Source organism: Neoarius graeffei, chromosome 10 (assembly GCF_027579695.1).
Source record: "Neoarius graeffei isolate fNeoGra1 chromosome 10, fNeoGra1.pri, whole genome shotgun sequence".
Lineage (NCBI taxonomy): Eukaryota > Metazoa > Chordata > Actinopteri > Siluriformes > Ariidae > Neoarius > Neoarius graeffei.
The window spans coordinates 65,558,495-65,578,975 of record NC_083578.1 but is presented as its reverse complement, the minus strand read 5'-3'; the positions used below and the strand labels follow the sequence as shown (position 1 = coordinate 65,578,975).

General features: G+C 41.3%; 1 protein-coding gene across 2 annotated transcripts in view; it reads left to right on the top strand.

Annotated features, from left to right (window-relative positions):
• The window catches only part of gclm (glutamate-cysteine ligase, modifier subunit), a 24,535-nt gene extending 4,481 nt beyond the window's left edge, over positions 1–20,054 (top strand). For both annotated transcript variants that reach the window (XM_060932125.1, XM_060932124.1), the window contains exons 2-7: positions 239–304; positions 942–1,026; positions 1,138–1,194; positions 2,176–2,378; positions 16,972–17,086; positions 19,137–20,054. In XM_060932125.1, coding sequence (XP_060788108.1) covers positions 239–304; positions 942–1,026; positions 1,138–1,194; positions 2,176–2,378; positions 16,972–17,086; positions 19,137–19,306 — 696 coding nt within the window. In that variant the 3' untranslated portion in view covers positions 19,307–20,054. The remainder of the gene's footprint in view (positions 1–238; positions 305–941; positions 1,027–1,137; positions 1,195–2,175; positions 2,379–16,971; positions 17,087–19,136) is intronic.
• The last annotated feature ends 427 nt before the right edge of the window (positions 20,055–20,481 follow it).

Genomic DNA, 20,481 nt, shown 5'->3' with positions numbered 1-20,481 from the left:
AAATAAAAAATTTTCGCCCATAGAACTGCTGCTCACTGGATGTTTTTACATTATTCTGTGTAAACTGTAGACACTGTGTGTGAAAATCGCAGGAAAGTAGCAGTTTCTGAAATACTCAAACACACCCCACCCCGTTTAATTTTCTGTCCTACTCATAAGTATTTAAAGTAAGAAATATGTGGTTTAAGTGGTATTGCAGTTCTGGTATTACTCTTGCTCAAAATCATTTCATCCTCAGCTTCAAGATTGCATCAGAGCAACACTTAGTGAGTGGCTTGCGATGTTACCCAAAACACCCGAAATAGTAAGTACACACACATGCACCCTAAACACACTGAAAGAGAATGAAGGGGGAGTTAAGGCCAATTTCTTCAGGGAAAAGGAAGAAGGAGAATGAAGAGATGTAAAAATCAGGTTGCGTTGTGGAGCTTGTGGGAGGGGCTTTTTGACTTAACTAACTTTTCCCTTTGCATGTCAAGGTGACTTGCTGAGCTTGTCATTGCACACCAGAACAGCACTTGGTTAGACATTCTGAAACTTGCAAAGATATGATGCTTACATTTTAACTCGGCAGCCTGATAAGTGTCACTTTTGAAGTATAACGTTGGTAATGATCGATCAATGAACAAGGTGGCGTGTGAAGACAGTGAATCTGCTCAGACTCCATTGTGCAGTGCTCAGCAGGGTGTCTGATAAAAAGATTGTAAAGGTCTTAATCCACATAATACCAAGGCTTAATGAGACATTCCATACTTGCAGGCTGTTGACGCAATGTCATGTTTGCACATGCAAGAAAGGGGTCAGACACAAGGGGTCATTTTTCCCCCCCTTTTTTAATTATTCATTTGATTATTTGAGCTAAAGATTAAGTAAGTGCACTGAAGAATTATGGAGCACTTGGGCTGTTATTATTCAACCTCACTTTTGTGGGACTTGAGCAGGATTTGCCCGGAGCTCTGGACTGCACAATCCCACAGAATACAGAACTGATCACACCCGAGGAGAGGGAAGAACTGAGGGTGTCCGGTGAGAATGTTTTGATCCTTGCTTTATGGCAGAAGAAACACTTTTTACTTTTAGGTTGTCTGTGTCCTGGTAGTGTGCGCTCATCACATGCTGCGTTCTCTTTCTCTTCAGTCAAGCTGTTTCTCGCCGAGTCTAATTGCTCATCTATAAAAAATGCAGTAGACCTGGGTAAGTGTAACTTGATTGTTCAGATTTTTTTTTTTTTCTATGGGTTCACAATTTTTAAATAATGCTTAGCAACCAGACACAAGTTAGGTTTTTGCACGCACTTGTGGAATTACGGAAGGAGTGTGAGAGAAAAATAATAAATACTCAATGATTTTAAAATGCGCTCACTAACGGTTTCCCTCCTGGACTAATATGTTTTTGGCTTTAACCTTCCCTCAACAAGAAATTTATTCAGCGTTATTCAAAACAACATGCTTATTCCTGTGTACTTGATCACGTCTGACTTCTTTGAAGTATATTTTTAAAAAAAAGAAACTGTCAAATGCAAAAACTTGCACGCCATTAGAAAAAAAAAAAAAACATTTCACCTGAAGCAAAATAAGTGTTAGAGTTTCCTTCATTATCACAGTCATTTCTTAAATATCTGAATACTTTTACACTTTGTTTTGCATCGCTGTCTTGATGTAGGAGTTAACCATTTTTCATTTTTAACATTTTTATAATTCTGCTTTTGAGATGAAGGAACATTTACCTTCCCCCAACATTTAACACCAATGGGTGTGCAAACTTTTGCCCTCAACTGTAAACGCATTTTGTACTTGGAGCATTTAAATATATAAAAATTTCAAAATAATTGTTTCATAATGTGTCTGTCTGGCTTTACACTCGAGTGCTAGTTCAACAGTTTGATTTTTAGACAGAATTTGCTGCAATAACAGAAATTAAGTTATTAAAGTTTTAAAAGATGAAAATCTGATCCACCTGAAACATGACCAAGACATGATAAAAATATGACAGCTGATGAATGCTTTTACATCAGTTATTGTCAGTGACTGTTTTCTGTTTAAATATATCCATTGTCTTTTATGTAGTATTAGGGTGAGGTGAAATTTGCCTGGTACATGGTGAAGTGTGCATGTGACGAATAAAGGTTTCTTCTTTGCAAAACAAAACAGTTATGCTGCCTTCTCTGTCACACAGCGTGCGTGTCATTAGGTGTGTCTCAACTTGATTCAGTTATCATCGCTCCTCCTGTGCTGCCTGAGGGTGAGACTCTAACTCTGGCTCACCTGCAGCCGTTGTGGGCCAAGCTGGAAGAAGTTGTTCAGAACCAAAAAGCTGCTTCCATCGGCACCTCAGACCTGGACAAGACTCAGCTAGAAGAGCTGTACAACTGGGCACAGGTAAGAGAGAAAATATTTAGGGGTCTACAGTATATAAAATGCAGTGTAGTGGCAGCTGGTGTCACAGTTGTCACAGTCCCCCTGAATCCAGCAGAGCATTACCGATTACAAAAAAAAAATAGAAATAATAAATACCTGCCTACCTTAAAGGAAAATTCTGGGATTTTTTTTTTCCTTTTTTTTTTTTTTAACCTGAGACCCATTTCTATATCTCTTTGTTTCCAGATATTTACTAGGGACAAAAATGATTGAAATTGGTCCAGTATTGAGTTAGAACACTATAACCGGCACCTGCAAAACGGCTATACAACGTAATCCGACAGGGCAAACATCCGTGTCGAACTAAACCACTTTGTTTTTAACTACTGACAGGCCCATAATGTCGTTATAAGTGTCTGACAACATGGAAAGAATCTCTACAGAGATACATCTGTCTGTTTACCTCAATAACTGTAGAAAATGGCTGCTTTTAGAGCCATTGTTTAACCTTTCTCGCCTGGGAGAAGTCCTGTAGAATTAGTGAAGTCGTCGATGTCCAAAGTAATGCCCAAATATTTAGCCGATTACAACAGTATGGATGAGGCGGTTGAATTTGATCTCATCGCATCTCATTATCTGTAGCCGCTTTATCCTTCTACAGGGTCGCAGGCAAGCTGGAGCCTATCCCAGCTGACTACGGGCGAAAGGCGGGGTACACCCTGGACAAGTCGCCAGGTCATCACAGGGCTGACACACAGACACAGACAACCATTCACATTCACACCTACGGTCAATTTAGAGTCACCAGTTAACCTAACCTGCATGTCTTTGGACTGTGGGGGAAACCGGAGCACCCGGAGGAAACCCACGCGGACACGGGGAGAACATGCAAACTCCGCACAGAAAGGCCCTCGCCGGCCACGGGGCTCGAGACCTTCTTGCTGTGAGGCGACAGCGCTAACCACTACACCACCGTGCCGCTCCGGGTGAATTTGATGGCCGTCCTTATTTATTTCAGCCAGAGTACAGTGTTTCCCCTACCATTATACTGTATTGTCCCCCCACAACACACACACACACACACACACACACACACACTTTAAGGTCTGAAAAAACAAAACAGGAATGCAGGCACGAGGATCACATGGGGGGGGAACCCTGCTCAAAAACAGGAGAGAATGCAGGCACAAGGCCCATGCAGAAACATCCCCTACTCAAGCTGTGCTCTCCTCTTGCGTGCTGAAAAACAATTCAAATGATTTGATTTAAACAATAGTTAGCAATGTCAGAACCCCCGAAGCGACAAAAGATGGAGCACATATGATTTTTTTTTTCTAAAAAAGCGTGAGTGATGTCTTCAAACACACTCTCTGTATTAAGTTAGCTGACGTTATGTTATGAATATTCATAGTGAGATCATGTTGGAATATGATATCACTTTGTAAACATGTTCAAGTGAGCTAGCCATAGATTACACATTTACTTTTTTTTTTTAATCATTATTTCAAATGAGCACAGTCAGTCTATGACTGTACTTCACTCAACACAAAGTAGTGATGGGCAGTGAAGAGGTGAGTGAAAACAAATTACAGAAAGAAGAAGCCTCCAGCTTGCCTGCGACCCTGTAGAACAGGATAAAGCGGCTAGAGATAATGAGATGAGATGAGAAATAAGTTATCTGAATTTCTAATTAGAATTATAAATCAATTAGAACTATAAACAGTTTGTATGCCATTTTAATCTCTAAATCACGACAGTATAACACTTTTTTTTTTTTTTTTCTCTTTCATGAAAGTATTTTTATTTGGAAATAATTTCTGATGTCTGTAACTCAGCAGGACAGTTGCTGCAGGTGATGGACAGGGAGCAGGAAGCGCATGTAGAAAGTGGAGAGGTGGGCGAATTACAAATGATATAATCAGACCGTAAGGTACGAGAGGCTGTGGTACAGATGGGTGACAAATTAAAACCAAAATGAAGTGTCTTACTAGTGTGGCCACCATGAGTCTCCAGAATATCTTCAGTGTTCCTTGCCAAGTCTGTGCAACTGTATTGGAGGGATGAACTTTCCTCCAAGATATTCCCTCATTTATATACAACCTTTTATTTAATCAGGTGATTTAATTGAGATCAATATTTCTTTTGCAAGAGAGACCAGAGTACAGCAGATAGACCACAGGTAGTGGTATCTGATAAACTTATGACCTTTTGAAGATTTGTGCCTGTACTCCCTCCCCCCACACACACCTACCTCTGAAATCAAAACCCTGCCCAAATGGAACATGACCTGCTCTCCTGCTGAAACTGCATCCCTTCAACACAGGATCAGACAGTGGCTTTGATCCAACTTGTATTTAAAAAAAAAAAGTTGTAAAAATTGTTCTAAAATAAATGTGAAGACTTAAATATGACTCCTTTAACTGTTTAAGGTCTAAATGCCTTGTAATAGGAACTGTGGGGAGAGGTCCTGCAGGTGACCATCCTCATCCAGGGAAACTCTGGAGTATACAGATAAAGAGGTCTGAAAAATTAAAGAGAGGATAGATAGAGAGAGAGAGAGATGGATGAGCACTCTTTGCACACTTTATTCAATCCCAGCTAGTCTTTATTTCAAAATGTATTGGATGTGCAAATATTGGCATAGATATGGTGTAATGTCAGGCCATAGAATCTTCTTCTTTTGGCTGCTCCCGATTAGGGGTCGCCACAGCGGATCTTTCGTCTCCATTGCTCCCTGTCTTCCACATCCTTCTCAACCACACCTGCCACTTTCATGTCCTCTCTCACCACATCCATGTATCTCCTCTTTGGCCTTCCTCGTTTTCGTGTGCCTGGCAGCTCCATCCTCAACATTCTCCTTCCAACGTGCTCTGCATCTCCTCTCAGGATGTGCCCAGACCATCTCAGTCTCATCTCTCTTAGCTTAATTCCCAAGCTCTCCACATGTCCTGTCCCTCTGATGTGCTCGTTCCTTATCCTGTCCAACCTCCCATCGCAAACCTTAACATCCTCAACTCCGCCACCTCCAACTTTGCCTCCTGTCTCTTCGTTAAGGGTCCGGTCTCCAATCCATACATCACAGCTGGTCTCACTACTGTCTTGTACATCTTACCTTTCACTTTTGCTGGGACTTTCCTATCACAAATGACTCCTGAAATCCTTCTCCAACTGCTCCACCCTGCCTGCACTCTCTTTCTCTCCTCACTATCGCAGCCCCCATTTTCCTGCACAGTTAACCCCAGGTACTTGAATTCACCAACTTTCTTTACGTCTGCTCTTTGCATCTTCACCACACTCTCATCCCCATTCTCACTGATGCACATGTATTCTGTTTTGCTCCTGCTCACCTTCATTCCTCTTCGTTCCAATGCATCCCTCCATCTCTCCAAACCCAACTCGACCTCCTTTCTACTTTCACCACATCACAATATCATCATCCGCAAACATCATGTTCCATGGTGACTCTTGCCTCACTTCGTCCGTCAAGCTATCCATCACTATGGCAAACAAGAAAGGACTCAAAGCAGATCCTTGATGAAGTCCCACCTTCACCTTGAACCATTCAGTCGTTCCAACTGCACACCTCACTGCTGTTTCACTGTTCTCATACATGTCTTGCACCACTCTAATATACTTCTCATTCACTCCACTCTTTCTCATACAATACCATAACTCCTCTCTCGGCACTCTATCGTATACCTTCTCCAGGTCTACAAACACAATGTAGCTTTCTCTGGCCTTCCCTGTACTTCTCCATTAACATTCTTAAAGCAATGCACTCTGATACCTGCCTATTCTTGGTATTGCACAGCGCGCCTTATCCTCTTTTAAATGCTCTACACATTAGGAAGCACACACCATTTGTCCACCTTCAATAAGAACAACATGATAGACTAGGGCAGGGGAGGAGTGCATGTGGGAAACCTCTGCAGGTGCTTCGCTGCACTCCTTGCCTCTTTTAATGCAAATACATCTTAGAGGAGGCTTATATCTTTGATTACATAGGGTGTGGGGGGCGTGTAGGTGGAGATCTGGGCAGGTTTTCACCCTGCATGCCCTCTTCTTTTAATGCAGTACATTTTAGAGAAGGCACACATTCTTGTCATATACAGTCATATATAGGATAGGTAGGGCGTGTTGTGCGGAGGTTATGGGGGGCTGGTGTCGGTGTGTGGGGCGTCCGGGCCCGGAGCCCTGCCTCATGCAGTACCTCCCCATCCCCTCTGTCGTCCCATCATGATTTAGCTTGGGCAGGGGCGGCTGGCATCATAGCCATGAACAGGTGCTCAGGTAGTCATCGTAATTAACTATTAAATAACTATTATTTTTAGAATTACTATCTATAAAAAATTTACTAACACAAATGATTAGCAAATAAAATAATACCCCCCCCAACCACCACCACTCTCCATTATGATCCAGTTTCCTTCTCCCTGGCCCGACACAGACCAGCACTGCTTATATACACTCACACACACACACACACACACACACGTGCTCACTATCACAAACTCCGCTCCCCCCCCAACATATACACACTGTCCCTCCACCCATAACTCAAGGCCCAAAACCCCTCCAAATCCCCCCCCACCTGCCCTCCTCTATCTCACATGCACATTCATTACCCCTAACCAACCCCACCCATCCTCCCCTATACAGCAATATAGCTCTTGTTTATCTTTGTCGAATTTGTCTCCATGTGTTCTGTTACATCTCTAACATATTAGTAGTATTGTCCAGCCTTTGAAGTTGTTGTTAATGTTACGTCAGTGCTTCTGTTGTATGTCATGTGTATGTATTGATTTGTTTCATTCTGTCCTTCTTACTTTGTATTTGTTTTTGTATTTGTTAGCAAAAAAAAAAAAAGAATAAAGCAAAAATTGCATCCGACGTGCTGTTCCTTGGCATAAACCCATACTGCTGTTCACAGATTGCTACCTCTCTTCTCAATCTCGCCTCCAATACCCTTTCCCATAGTTTCATGGTGTGGCTCATCAATTTTATTCCACTGTAATTACTGCAGTTCTGCACATCTCCCTTATTCTTGTAAATTGGGACTAGCACACTCTTTCTCCATTCATTTGGCATTTTCTTATTCTCTAGGATCTTGTTAAACAATCTCATTAGGAACTCCACAGCCATCTCACTCAAACATCTCCAAGCCTCAATCAGGATACCATCTGATCCGACTGCTTTCCCAGTCTTCATTCTTTTCATGGCTGCCCTCACCTCATCCTTACTAACAACTCTGCTTCCTGATTTGCTGTCTCCAATGAATTTGACCTTTTCTCTCTTGGATTCTCCTCATTTAAGAAATCCTCAGAGTACTCTTTCCACCTTCTTAATACACTCTCTCTTTGTTTGTCAGCACATTTCCATCTTTCATCACTCTTACCTGCTGTACATCCCTCGCTTCCCTGTTTCTCTGCCTAGCTAGTCTGTACAGGTCTTTCTCTCCTTTGGTCTCCAGTCTTTCATACAACTCCTGGTATGCATCTGCTTTCGCCTTCGCTACCGCTCTTTTTGCCTTCTGTCTCGTCTCTCTGTATAACCGCCTGCTTTCCTCGTCTCTCTGATCGTCCCAATTCTTCTTTGCTAGCCTCTTCTCTATGATTTCCTGCACTTCTTTGTTCCACCACCATGTCTCCTTGTCTTCCTTCCTCCTTCCCGATGACCACCCTAGCACCTTCCTTGCTGCCTCTCTTACTTGTACAGCAGTAGTATTCCAACCTTCTGGCAGACTTCCATGACCACTCAATGCTCGTCTCATTTCTTCCCTAAACTCCTTCTGATGTTCAATCTCTTTGTTTCCACCACTTAATCTTCGGCTCCACTATTTCATGCTTCCTCTTTTTCACTTTCAAACTCATCCTGCGCACGACCACTTGATGTTGTCTAGCTACACTCTCCCCTGCCATCACTTTACAGTCTCCAATCTCCTTCAGGTTACCCCTTCTGCAGAGTATGTAGTCCACCTGTGTAGATCTTCCTCCAATCTTAAACGTCACCCTGTGCCGCTCTTTCTTCTCAAAGTATGTATTGACGATTGCTAAATTCATCCTCTTTGAAAAATCAACCACCATTTTCCCTTCCACATATGTCAGGCCATAGAATATGTAAGCATAATACGACCCCCCCCCTTTTTTTTCTTTTTATAATAAACACTAACCTAGGTAATACTATGTAATGTAAGCCTGTTTAATTTATTTGATTTATCACAGGCGGCACGGTGGTGTAGTGGTTAGTGCTGTCGCCTCACAGCAAGAAGGTCCGGGTTCGAGCCCCGTGGCCAGCGAGGGCCTTTCTGTGCGGAGTTTGCATGTTCTCCCCGTGTCCGCGTGGGTTTCCTCCAGGTGCTCCGGTTTCCCCCACAGTCCAAAGACATGCAGGTTGGGTTAACTGGTGACTCTAAATTGACCGTAGGTGTGAATGTGAGTGTGAATGGTTGTCTGTGTCTATGTGTCAGCCCTGTGATGACCTGGCGACTTGTCCAGGGTGTACCCCGCCTTTCACCCGTAGTCAGCTGGGATAGGCTCCAGCTTGCCTGCGACCCTGTAGAACAGGATAAAGCGGCTAGAGATAATGAGATGAGATGATTTATCACATAGTTGACGACGGGGGGAAAAAAATACAGGGAAAAGCCCCAACTGATTTTCAACCCCCTTTGGCATAGATTTTTATTTATTTATTTTCTTTCTTAACACCGGATGCCCTTTGAGACAACCCTCCCCAATCTATCCAGGCTTGGGACCAGCACTAAGTATGCGCTGGCTTGTGCAAACCCAGTGCCTAGGTATTTGTACCTAATCTGCATGTCTTTGAACTGTGGGGGAAACCAGAGCACCCAGAGGAAACCCACACAGAAAACATGCAAACTCCACACGGAAAGGCCATGGGGTTTGAATCTGGAACCTTCTTAAGGCCAATTTATGCTGACAACCCAGTCCACGCAGACGGCGCCGCAGATAGCGTCTGCGTAGCCCCCCCACCTTCGCAGACGCTCTGCGCGCACCTCCCAAAAATTGTGACCACCGCAGAAGCCTCGCAGACGAGAGGGCTCTGATTGGTCCACTCTACATCCGCTGTACATGCACTTCCGCTTCCCTACTTTCCCGGTTTGGTTTGTTTTCACGACCGCCATTTTTAAAAACACGAGCGAAGATGGAGCAGCACGAAGGGCGGTTGATCGAGGAAGTGAGGAAGTACGTACATCTATACGACTCCAGTTCTAGTCATTATAAGGACAGTCGCCATTGTTGTTGGTGTTGAATGACCTGTTGCTCAGTAACCAGAGGATAAACACTCCACTAACCACACCCACCAACTACTCCTAGCGATTTCGCGACTTCGCGCCCCCTTGCGTTGTGGCGGTGAATAACATCGCGCACGCCTATTACTCCCCGCTCAACGATAAATTACAACTGTCTGCGAAAAGCTATCTGCGAAAGCCTTGTCGCAAGAGCATGCAGAGGCCTTTACTGTGATGCAACAGTGCTAACCACGACACCATCATGCTGTGGATATCAGTTATTCCAGAATTATTAATGACAACAACTAAAAAGTGGAAATGACTATAAAATTATATAATTGGTCATGGTTCAATAGATCATTTGTATATATACCCAGCTTATTGAGTGAATGAAAAAAAAATTTTTGGCATGCTTTCGCGTGTACTGATTTAAGGTCAGCAAAATAACTTTAGCTAACTTTACCTCCATTATGTCTGGAGCAGGTCTCTCCACTCTTGGAACAGCAGTTTTCTTCAAGAAAAGGTGTTTTGGTGTAGTATTTCTTCTGTCTGATGGGCAATAGTCATCTTTGTCAAAATGGTCACTGCAAACACTGTGGTCTGCAAGGTGCAGTCTATGGATTTAGCATTTGCATCCATTCTAGCACAAGTAGCTACAACTTCTTCAGTGTGTCTCTGTCCCTTAAAGGCGGTCTGTGAAAACCTAGGGAAGTGTGACAACTCGTTTTGTTGCCACAATTTAGAAATTCGCAAACACCAGCCATTATTATTATATATATTTTAAGTGTTTAGCTCCCAGTAAGGTAGTGCATGTACTCCAACTCTGTAATGTGACTCCGTTCTTTCACTCACCTTTACACTGTTGTCTTCCAGCAACAAGCCAACTCCTGTGATATTTCAGCGTGAGACTTGAGTAAGACTCTTGTCTATATGTTAGACACAGGCCTATCTCCGTAGGGATCCTTTCCGTGTTTTCACTCACTATTGTCATAATCAGCTAAATATTCAGGCATTACTTTGAAAATGGACGACTTCACAAATTCTGCGCGACTTCTCCTTTTGTAAACGTTAGAAAACAGCCCCATGTGATAATCCTCTGAGATCTTGCAGCCTTTCTGTGTGGAGTTTGTATGTTCTCCCTGTGTCTGTGTGGGTTTCCTCAGAGTGCTCCGGTTTCCTCCCACACTCCAATGACATACAGATTAGGTCAAATGGCTACTCTAAATTTCCCACAGGTGTGAAAAGTTGTTGTGATAGACCGGTGACCTGTCCAGGGTGTACTCCGCCTCTCACTCAGTGTCAGCTGGGATTAGGTCCAATTTACCCATGACCCTCAATAGATAATCAGTATAGAAAATAGATGGATGGATGAATATTGAAATACCACTGAAAATCTCTCCAAGCTATTTAACTGCAATTTCAATGCTACTGAAAGTACCCTGTAGAATACTCTCTTGTATACTTATTTTCTGCACACCTGATTCTGCTAATGAGCTCCCTTCTGGGCTTATAATGAACTCCTTTCTGAAATCCATGTGTCTTGGATGTGTTTAAACTGTGTAACATCATTATACTCCAGTGCCAGGCATGGAAACCACTGCTATAATGTCTTAATTGAAGAGGGGAAGAGAGAGACTGACTGACTACAGCACTTGTCATGTCAGCTTGGGATGAAGCTTTTAAGATATTTAACAGTTATGCCACGAAATTGAGTCATACATGAGCTGATAGCCGACAAGGCATGTAGCACCAAGTTGGCTAAAAGCCATGTATGACGAGATCGAGTGGAATAACTGTTTTATTCTGTTCACGTTCACTGGATTTTGAGAAACGGAGCATCTTTATTTTTTGCAAATTTTATAAATAAAAATTTCCGCTTAGAATGTAAACAAACCGGCGAAATGACAGGAGCAATTTGTGAAAAATGCTATAATAATTCTTGAAAATATAAGAAGATACATTCTTACCATCAAATATTTTCATTCCACACTTTTTTTGGGGTGGCATTCTTCTTCTTTAGGCTGTTTTTGATGGTTGGCAAACCAGCTTAAAGGTGCTTTCCCACCACCGACTGGGCTGGAGTGTGGGACGGGTGATATTGGGCAGGGGACTATATTCTTTTAGGTATTTCTGTTTCTTTTAAATACTTGATGATGATTTTTTTCGTGTTTTGTTTTCGAGTAGAGCTTTTATTTTGTCCTTGGTTGGTTCAGCAATACACGCCGCCATTTTGTTTTTCTCTACTCACAGTATAGAGATCTTGCATGTGACGTCACAGCCGATCCAGATTGTGACAGACGCCATCGTGTCGGTCAAACGCCATATTCCGCCTTCTACTTCTACTTCTGGTTCTACTTCTGCTTTTACTTCTACCTTTTCTTCTGGAAAACCCTACTACATACAATTCTACTACAATGGCTGCGGCTACAAGCTCTCCCTACCTGTGCACGGTTTTTATGTTTTTTGTGTGTATTTTTGCGTGTTGTTCGTCTGTACCGGACTTCAATATCCACTACAACCGTATGGACTTACTGGACATTGGTTTCCAGCAGAAAATGACGGTTTGTAGCGATTTCCATCGCATGCACAACATTCCGGACGAGAAAAAAAAAAAACCTTCCGGACGAGAAAAAAAAAAAACATTCCGGACGAGAAAAAAAAAAAACATTCCGGACGAGACCAGATTGCGAGACCAGCGGGGTCTCCGTGGATTGTTATCGGAAGCAAAGCGAAGGAGGCGCGCCGGGAGCCGAAGCAAAAGCGAGGCTACAGGAGAGCCGGCCTGTTGACTAAGCTCAGAAAACAGCTACTCAAACCTCCACTGCCAAGCCTCTACCTCACCAACGCCAGATCCATGTAAACAACACGGACGATTTGGAATTGCCTTATTCTATAATCGGCTGGTCAGTGCTATACTCAATACTTAAGTGACTTACCCATCCAGTGAGGATCATTTTCTTGCTTACAAGATGCCACATCTGAGTCGCTGACAAATCCTGAATTTCTGTAAAGAAAACTGTCCAGAGATTTATAAGCACGCAGTGCTTCACCACTGAACAGCGAGGGAAAGTTGATGAGGTAATCATACACGTCTGGGTATTCCGCTGGCAGTTCAAAATCCGGTCGTGAAAACTCCGTCCGGAAAGCCATAAGGGTCACAAATCTGTAGATCGTTTATTTTAGACATATATCTAGTTATCTGTTCATTAGAAAAATGAGCCGTGTAGTCCGTCGGTTGAAATTGATCCATTCTGTACACGAGTGCAGCAGTATTCAGCGGTGTTTTTGACCGACACGATGGCGGTTGTGTACTTTCCGGTCACGTGACTGCAAGATCTCTATAGGAGCTGATATCCTAGTAGTAGAGTAGCCAATCAGAGTGCACGATTGCTTATATCTAGTGAATGTGGATAGAATAATAATAATGAAAAAATGCATCATTATGCATTAGAGTTGCATAGCAAAAGAACAACATGCATTGCAGGCTGTCAGTTCTGCATGGATATAGAGTTTATATACAGTGGCCTGATTTAAGACAGGATTCCACAAGTGTGGTATGTATTATGTGGTAGGTCATTATATGCTATAGCTGCTTCTAAAATTAAAGCCCCAGCTTGACCCTGCTGCACCATAAAGCAGAATATGTAGTTTTTGATGGTTATTTCCAACACGCTGACTGTTGTAGAAAATAGAAGTGGATATCTGAGGCACAGTGACTAACAGATAGGAACTGAAAAATTAAACTCTGCAATGTTGTGCTGGGTTTTTAAGTTCAGAATTAGTAAGATGTTTTCTACAACCCCGATTCCAAAAAAGTTGGGACAAAGTACAAATTGTAAATAAAAACGGAATGCAATGATGTGGAAGTTTCAAAATTCCATATTTTATTCAGAATAGAACATAGATGACATATCAAATGTTTAAACTGAGAAAATGTATCATTTAAAGATAAAAAATTAGGTGATTTTTAAATTTCATGACAACGACACATCTCAAAGTTGGGACAAGGCCATGTTTACCACTGTGAGACATCCCCTTTTCTCTTTACAACAGTCTGTAAACATCTGGGGACTGAGGAGACAAGTTGCTCAAGTTTAGGGATAGGAATGTTAACCCATTCTTGTCTAATGTAGGATTCTAGTTGCTCAACTGTCTTGGGTCTTTTTTGTCGTATCTTCTGTTTTATGATGTGCCAAATGTTTTCTATGGGTGAAAGATCTGGAGTGCAGGCTGGCCAGTTCAGTACCCAGACCCTTCTTCTACGCAGCCATGATGCTGTAATTGATGCAGTATGTGGTTTGGCGTTGTCATGTTAGAAAATGCAAGGTCTTCCCTGAAAGAGACATCGTCTGGATGGGAGCATATGTTGCTCTAGAACCTGGATATACCTTTCAGCATTGATGGTGTCTTTCCAGATGTGTAAGCTGCCCATGCCGCACGCACTAATGCAACCCCATACCATCAGAGATGCAGGCTTCTGAACTGAGCACTGATAACAACTTGGGTCGTCCTTCTCCTCTTTAGTCCGAATGACACGGCGTCCCTGATTTCCATAAAGAACTTCAAATTTTGATTCGTCTGACCACAGAACAGTTTTCCACTTTGCCACAGTCCATTTTAAATGAGCCTTGGCCCAGAGAAGACGTCTGCGCTTCTGGATCATGTTTAGATACAGCTTCTTCTTAGAACTATAGAGTTTTAGCTGGCAACGGTGGATGGCACGGTGAATTGTGTTCACAGATAATGTTCTCTGGAAATATTCCTGAGCCCATTTTGTGATTTCCAATACAGAAGCATGCCTGTATGTGATGCAGTGCCGTCTAAGGGCCCGAAGATCACGGGCACCCAGTATGGTTTTCCGGCCTTGACCCTTGCGCACAGAGATTCTTCCAGATTCTCTGAATCTTTTGATGATATTATGCACTGTAGATGATGATATGTTCAAACCCTTTGCAATTTTACACTGTCGAACTCCTTTCTGATATTGCTCCACTATTTGTCGGCGCAGAATTAGGGGGATTGGTGATCCTCTTCCCATCTTTACTTCTGAGAGCCACTGCCACTCCAAGATGCTCTTTTTATACCCAGTCATGTTAATGACCTATTGCCAATTGACCTAATGAGTTGCAATTTGGTCCTCCAGCTGTTCCTTTTTTGTACCTTTAACTTTTCCAGCCTCTTATTGCCCCTGTCCCAACTTTTTTGAGATGTGTTGCTGTCATGAAATTTCAAATGAGCCAATATTTGGCATGAAATTTCAAAATGTCTCACTTTCGACATTTGATATGTTGTCTGTTCTATTGTGAATACAATATCAGTTTGAGTTTTTTGTAAATTATTGCATTCCGTTTTTATTTACAATTTGTACTTTGTCCCAACTTTTTTGGAATCGGGGTCGTAGTTCAAATGATCAAACTGTGTCATCTTATATGCTTTATAACTGTAGAATTAGAGAGCATACATATGCATTGTGTAATTTTGTTAAAGGAAACATTCATCATGGCTGAGTATTTTCAGCTCGGTCACTTAGTTCCAACGAAGAGAAATTGTAATGCTTACAACATACAAGGACACCCTAAAGTGTGCTTCAAACTTTGTGGCAACACTTTAGTGAAGACCCACATTTGGGTATGAGTCTCAGGTGTAAACAGACTTTTGGAAGCGTAGAGCATTTGTGATGTGTTGAACAATTCTGGTGTTAATCTGTTGGCTGGTGCTGTATTTTTGTTATTTTTGTGAGAAGTTTGCAGTGGTGTGCCTTGTTTATGCGGTTACAATGGTGTTGAATAGGTGAAATTTTTCAGTTTAAAAAAACAAAAAAAAAACCTTGTGCTTAGGTCTCACTGCTTCACCTCGCTCCAAAAAACAAGGGCTTCTTTTATCACTCATCATTTTCCAGCTATATAGTGATGAGGGCTCCAACATGGTCAAGTCAAGTACAAATGTTGAGTCCAACGTGTGAAGACCGCAACCATTGGACTCAAAATTCCGGAATATAATGCAGCTATACAAGGGCAATTCCATGTAAATGTCAACCTCACCATGCAAAAATAAAGCAACATGTAATACATCAAAACCACTCCCAGAGATATCACCTAAGCCTGTATTTTACAGATGTGAATAAGTTGAACCAGTTTGTCACAAGAATTGTTCCCTTCGCCTTAATATGTCAGTCTTTCTTTCTTATAATGTAAAACCCAAGCTAAAATCAACTTTGATCATGTACAATTCTATATTATTGCCACAAGCCACAGAAATGTATGCTAAAATCCACAAAACAGCAAAACAATAGCCATCCTAAATATTATTTAAGAACTTTGATAGTTTTAGCTGATATTTAGAGAGTTTTTCAAAGGGTTATGGTGGTTAAATTGCTGATTTTCTAAACATATGCCATGTCTATTTCAGACGCATCACATCCATAACGGAATTTCGTCACATCCATAACGCTGACTTTTCCTTCCGAAACTCTGCATGAAATACAAAATATTTTAAACAAAGATTTTTTAATATTCACCTTGGACCCCTCTATCAAATGGATATCTCCATTTCGACATTAGGTTTACAATTTCACAGAGTTTGATAAAAATGTACAGTCACCCAAGAAAAGTGATACTTTTTCTGTCACATCCATAACGCATCTTTTATTGGCATTTTCTGGCATGCCCTAGATGTACTATGGGAATTGTTCTTGCTCTATCACTTCTCCAGTATGGTACAGCCTTAAAATATGCAACACCTGTTTAAATACTGGGAGACAATAAAACATGCACTGGGTCATTTGTTGCCATTTTGAGTTCAAGTGTCACGTCCATAACGCTGGAATTGCTCACTAACATACTTGTTCTGATTCACATCAGAAACTTGGATCATAGAGTTCGTGATCTTCGAGATAATGAGCATGATGGTGATGACGGAGGTATTGGCATGAAACTGAAGCTTTGGGACATTTTGTTCAAGCAGAGTGTACAGATGAAGAGGTGGCAGAACTGGACAGGGTGAAGGGCTAAAGCACTGCTGCATTGCTCTTTTTTTAGTTAGAGATAGGAAAACTGATTTCACATAATAAATTTAGGGATACATCTATAAATTTAATATTTTTATCCATAATTTATGTATTTCTCTAAAGCTGCTTTTTCACAATGTCCATTGTTAAGTGTGATATAAATATTGAATTGAAAATTCCACTGGCACCACTATTAGTGGGTGGTTGAATAGCATTGTGTTTAATTTAGAAAACAAAATGTTTCTTCAAGACCAACATGTTAATGAAAAGTTTAACAAGGACTTTTTCTCCTTGCTGATGTTACTAGTATAATATTATGTCTAAGTTTGTGTTTGCTTGTTTCCTGTGTTGTGGTTCAGGTCAAACCGAGCAGTAACCAGGTAAACCTGGCCTCCTGCTGTGTGATGCCTCCTGACCTCACTGCATTTGCTAAAGAGTTCGACATCCAGCTCCTGACACACAATGACTCCAAAGGTAGCGCCCATTTCCTGCCTCCCTTTTACTTACAACAGGACATGGCGTAGATAAGAATGTGTGCTTTAAGATTGGATATAATGGCAAAGCTTGCTTTAGCAGGTTGTGGAAGAAAATTTTTAATCACTACACGTTGATGAGGCTGTGGTTTTTGTGGGGGTTGCATTTATTTATTTTATTTATTTATTTATTTGAATGAAAAAGTTCCTTTAGGAAATCCATTACCAGTGATGGGAATAACGGCGTTAGAAATAAACGGCGTTACTAACGGCGTTAGAAATAAACGGCGTTACTAACGGCGTTACTTTTTTTAGTAACGAGTAATCTAATTACTTTTTACATCGTTATAACGCCGTTCCCGTTACTTACAATAAAATGCTCTGCGTTACTTTATTAAAGCTGTTTTCATCTGGCACGCTGCTCGTTCAGCCTTTCTTTACTCTGCTTTAGTGTGGGGCGGGGAGATGCGAGACAACGGCACAGTAAGCCAATCAGAGTAGATTTGGACAACATGCGTAGGTAGGCCATGCCTACTGCACTACTGCGCACTCTTTCAATCAGAAGACCCAGCGATGGCGAGCGGTCAGCCCAGCACTGCGCTTTCACATTGGAAATACAGCCATTGCTTTTCATTACTTGAAATAAAAGGCAAAAATGTGTACGTGCAATGCACATTATGTCGAGGAACAAAGCGTTTGTCCTCGTCAGTGGCCAGTAATTAGTAACAGTTTTAATAACTACAAAAATATATTAAATTTGATAGATGTCTTCTCACATTGTCCCACAAAAATATTAATATAGTGTAGATAATGTTACTGATTGGTTGTGTTAAGTGTCCATTTCAGTCATTAAACACATTTAACATTCACTTTTATTATGATTAATTGAATTTGATATTTTTTTGGGGGGGGGGTAACACAAAATGTAACGGAATAATTACTTTCCCTGCTAATTAGTTACTTTAATGACAAAGTAACTCTGTTACTAACTCAGTTACTTTTTGGGAAAAGTAACTAGTAACTATAATTACTTTTTTGAAAGTAACGTGCCCAACACTGTCCATTACTCTAAACAGCAAGATTAGAAACTAGGGATGCATTGATACAGTAGTGGTTTTGTACTTAGTTTTCTGTACATAACAGAAAACTGAATACACATCCACACCAAGACTCGGCTAACTTCAATGACTCGCATGATGGCCGAGAGAGCCAATGGCAGAAAAAGACCTTAGGGTTGCTTTTGGTCCACTAGAGGATAAATACCTGGAACTCCCCACTAGTCGGACAGAATTGAAGAAGCCTTTCGGATGAGAGGTGAAACGTCTTCAAGAATTTCAAGCAAGTCCAGTTGCCTTCTTTAGCACCTACGGTTTACAATGACCTGGATAACTGAGAACCTTCACAGACATATTTCCACTGCAACCTTACTGGATCCAAGGAAACTAATGTAGCTAGCGAATGCACTTCATTTAAAATCAAAGTGCCGAGGTGCATGACTGTGTGTGTGCACTTTTGTAAATACATGGCGACTTTGTAAATCAAAGTTGACCGCGAGTTGGCCTAGTGATTTTGCATGTCTGTCTCTCGACTAGGAGATTGAGTTCTACTTGCGGTTGGGTCATAAGAAAGACCATCTTAAAAATTCCATCTGGCAAGGTGCCACAATACAGATGTGAATGGGGAGTCAAACTCTCTCGGTTACCAGAGGACTAGCCCCCTACTGTAACCCTAGCTATGTAATAAGCAAGAGGCCAAGGGCTGCTGAAACGGAGATCAGCGCTATGCGATGTGCCTTGTGGTATAGGAAGGACTTTGATTTGTAAATTTTAAAAAAAGTGCTCAATAAAATGTGTGATCCTTATTGAATAAAAATGGGTTACTCATTTAAGTATCAGTATTGAGGAGTATGAAAATCATGTACTTGGTCTGGGGGGGGCGAAGTGCATCCATCCCTCCCTCCTAGAGTTTAAAAACTCCTACCAATTTCATGATGTCTTTAGTGTCCTGTATCTTCTATAACACTAACTAAAGTTGTTCTTGGCTGTGTCTAGAGCTTCTCAGTTCAGCAGACTTTCAGGAGGCCATGCAGGAGAGTTGCAAGGACCTGCAGGTGGCAGACTGGCGGCTCGAGTGGGTCTTGCGTTACTCCATCATTGTCAAAAGCCGGGGCATCATCAAAGCCAAAGGCTACCTCGTTCATGCACAGAAGAACACCATATAGCACCTCATGATATAGTACCTCCATTTCTGGAATTTCTAAAATGCATAGATTTCTAGCTTGCTATCAAATCCATCAGTGAAATTTATATGTGATCTGTATTTCCTCATCAGCGAAGGCTGAAGTTCAGTTGACCTCAATCATGCTGTGAAATATTTTTCCAAGTGTTTGAATGCTTAGTCCTGGAAATCAGATCTGTTCAACCTTTGTATCATACACTACTGCAGCCTGCACCATGTGAATGATTTTGCATTTTGTAGATAACTGAGGTTAATGCACCGCTTGTCTTCATGTGCCTCAGACTTTTGTCAGAAATTTCTTGGTTTCTTTACAGGCAATACAGCAGTACAGTTTACTAAGAATGGAGTTTTACAGGATGCTTCATAATTACCAGTATAGTTTTGTCCTTTTCTAGAATGTCACCCTTTTTGGTATTTGTCTCGGTTATGGCATGTAACCCTCACCTTAAAACAAGTAATAGATTTGGCTAAATGTCATTTCCTGATTGAGGTATTGCGTCAATACTGTGCAAAAGTTTTACATATATGAAAATCAGCATGTGTTCATTGTATACAAAGAAAGGACAAGATACAACACGAAGGAAATAATATTGAAAGAAATTAAGTTGAACCAAAATATGTGCTTGTTTATTTGACAGACACACGAGGGTCCAGAATTGGCTACTGTAATTATGGTTTTACAATGTTCTCTACTTCATATTTTTATTGGGTTCATAAAGATAATGTTCAAAGCCTGGCTTTAGTGTATTCCTTTCATACTGCTCTAAACAAGCATGCACTTTTATTCTACAGTACGTTAAAGGAAAAAATCCACCCTGATTTCATGTTAATCTTTGCAATTAATCTTCAACCAGCTGTCAGTGGTGTACAAGGTTTATTACTTCTGCCACCTTTGTTGGAGGAGGTTATGTTTTCGCCTCCGTTTGTTTGTTCCCGATATAACTCAAGAAGTAGTGAACGGATTTTGATGAAATTTGGTGTACAGCTTTAGTATTATCCTAGGATCAAGTGATCTGATTTTGATGTTGATTAATGATGTCGATAATAATATGTAGCTTGGCAGAGGTATGCACCCTACCGAGTGCCCTTCTAGTTTTATAATGAAATTCTAAGTTGAATTATTATTATTATTATTATTATCCCATTTCCACAGAAGTG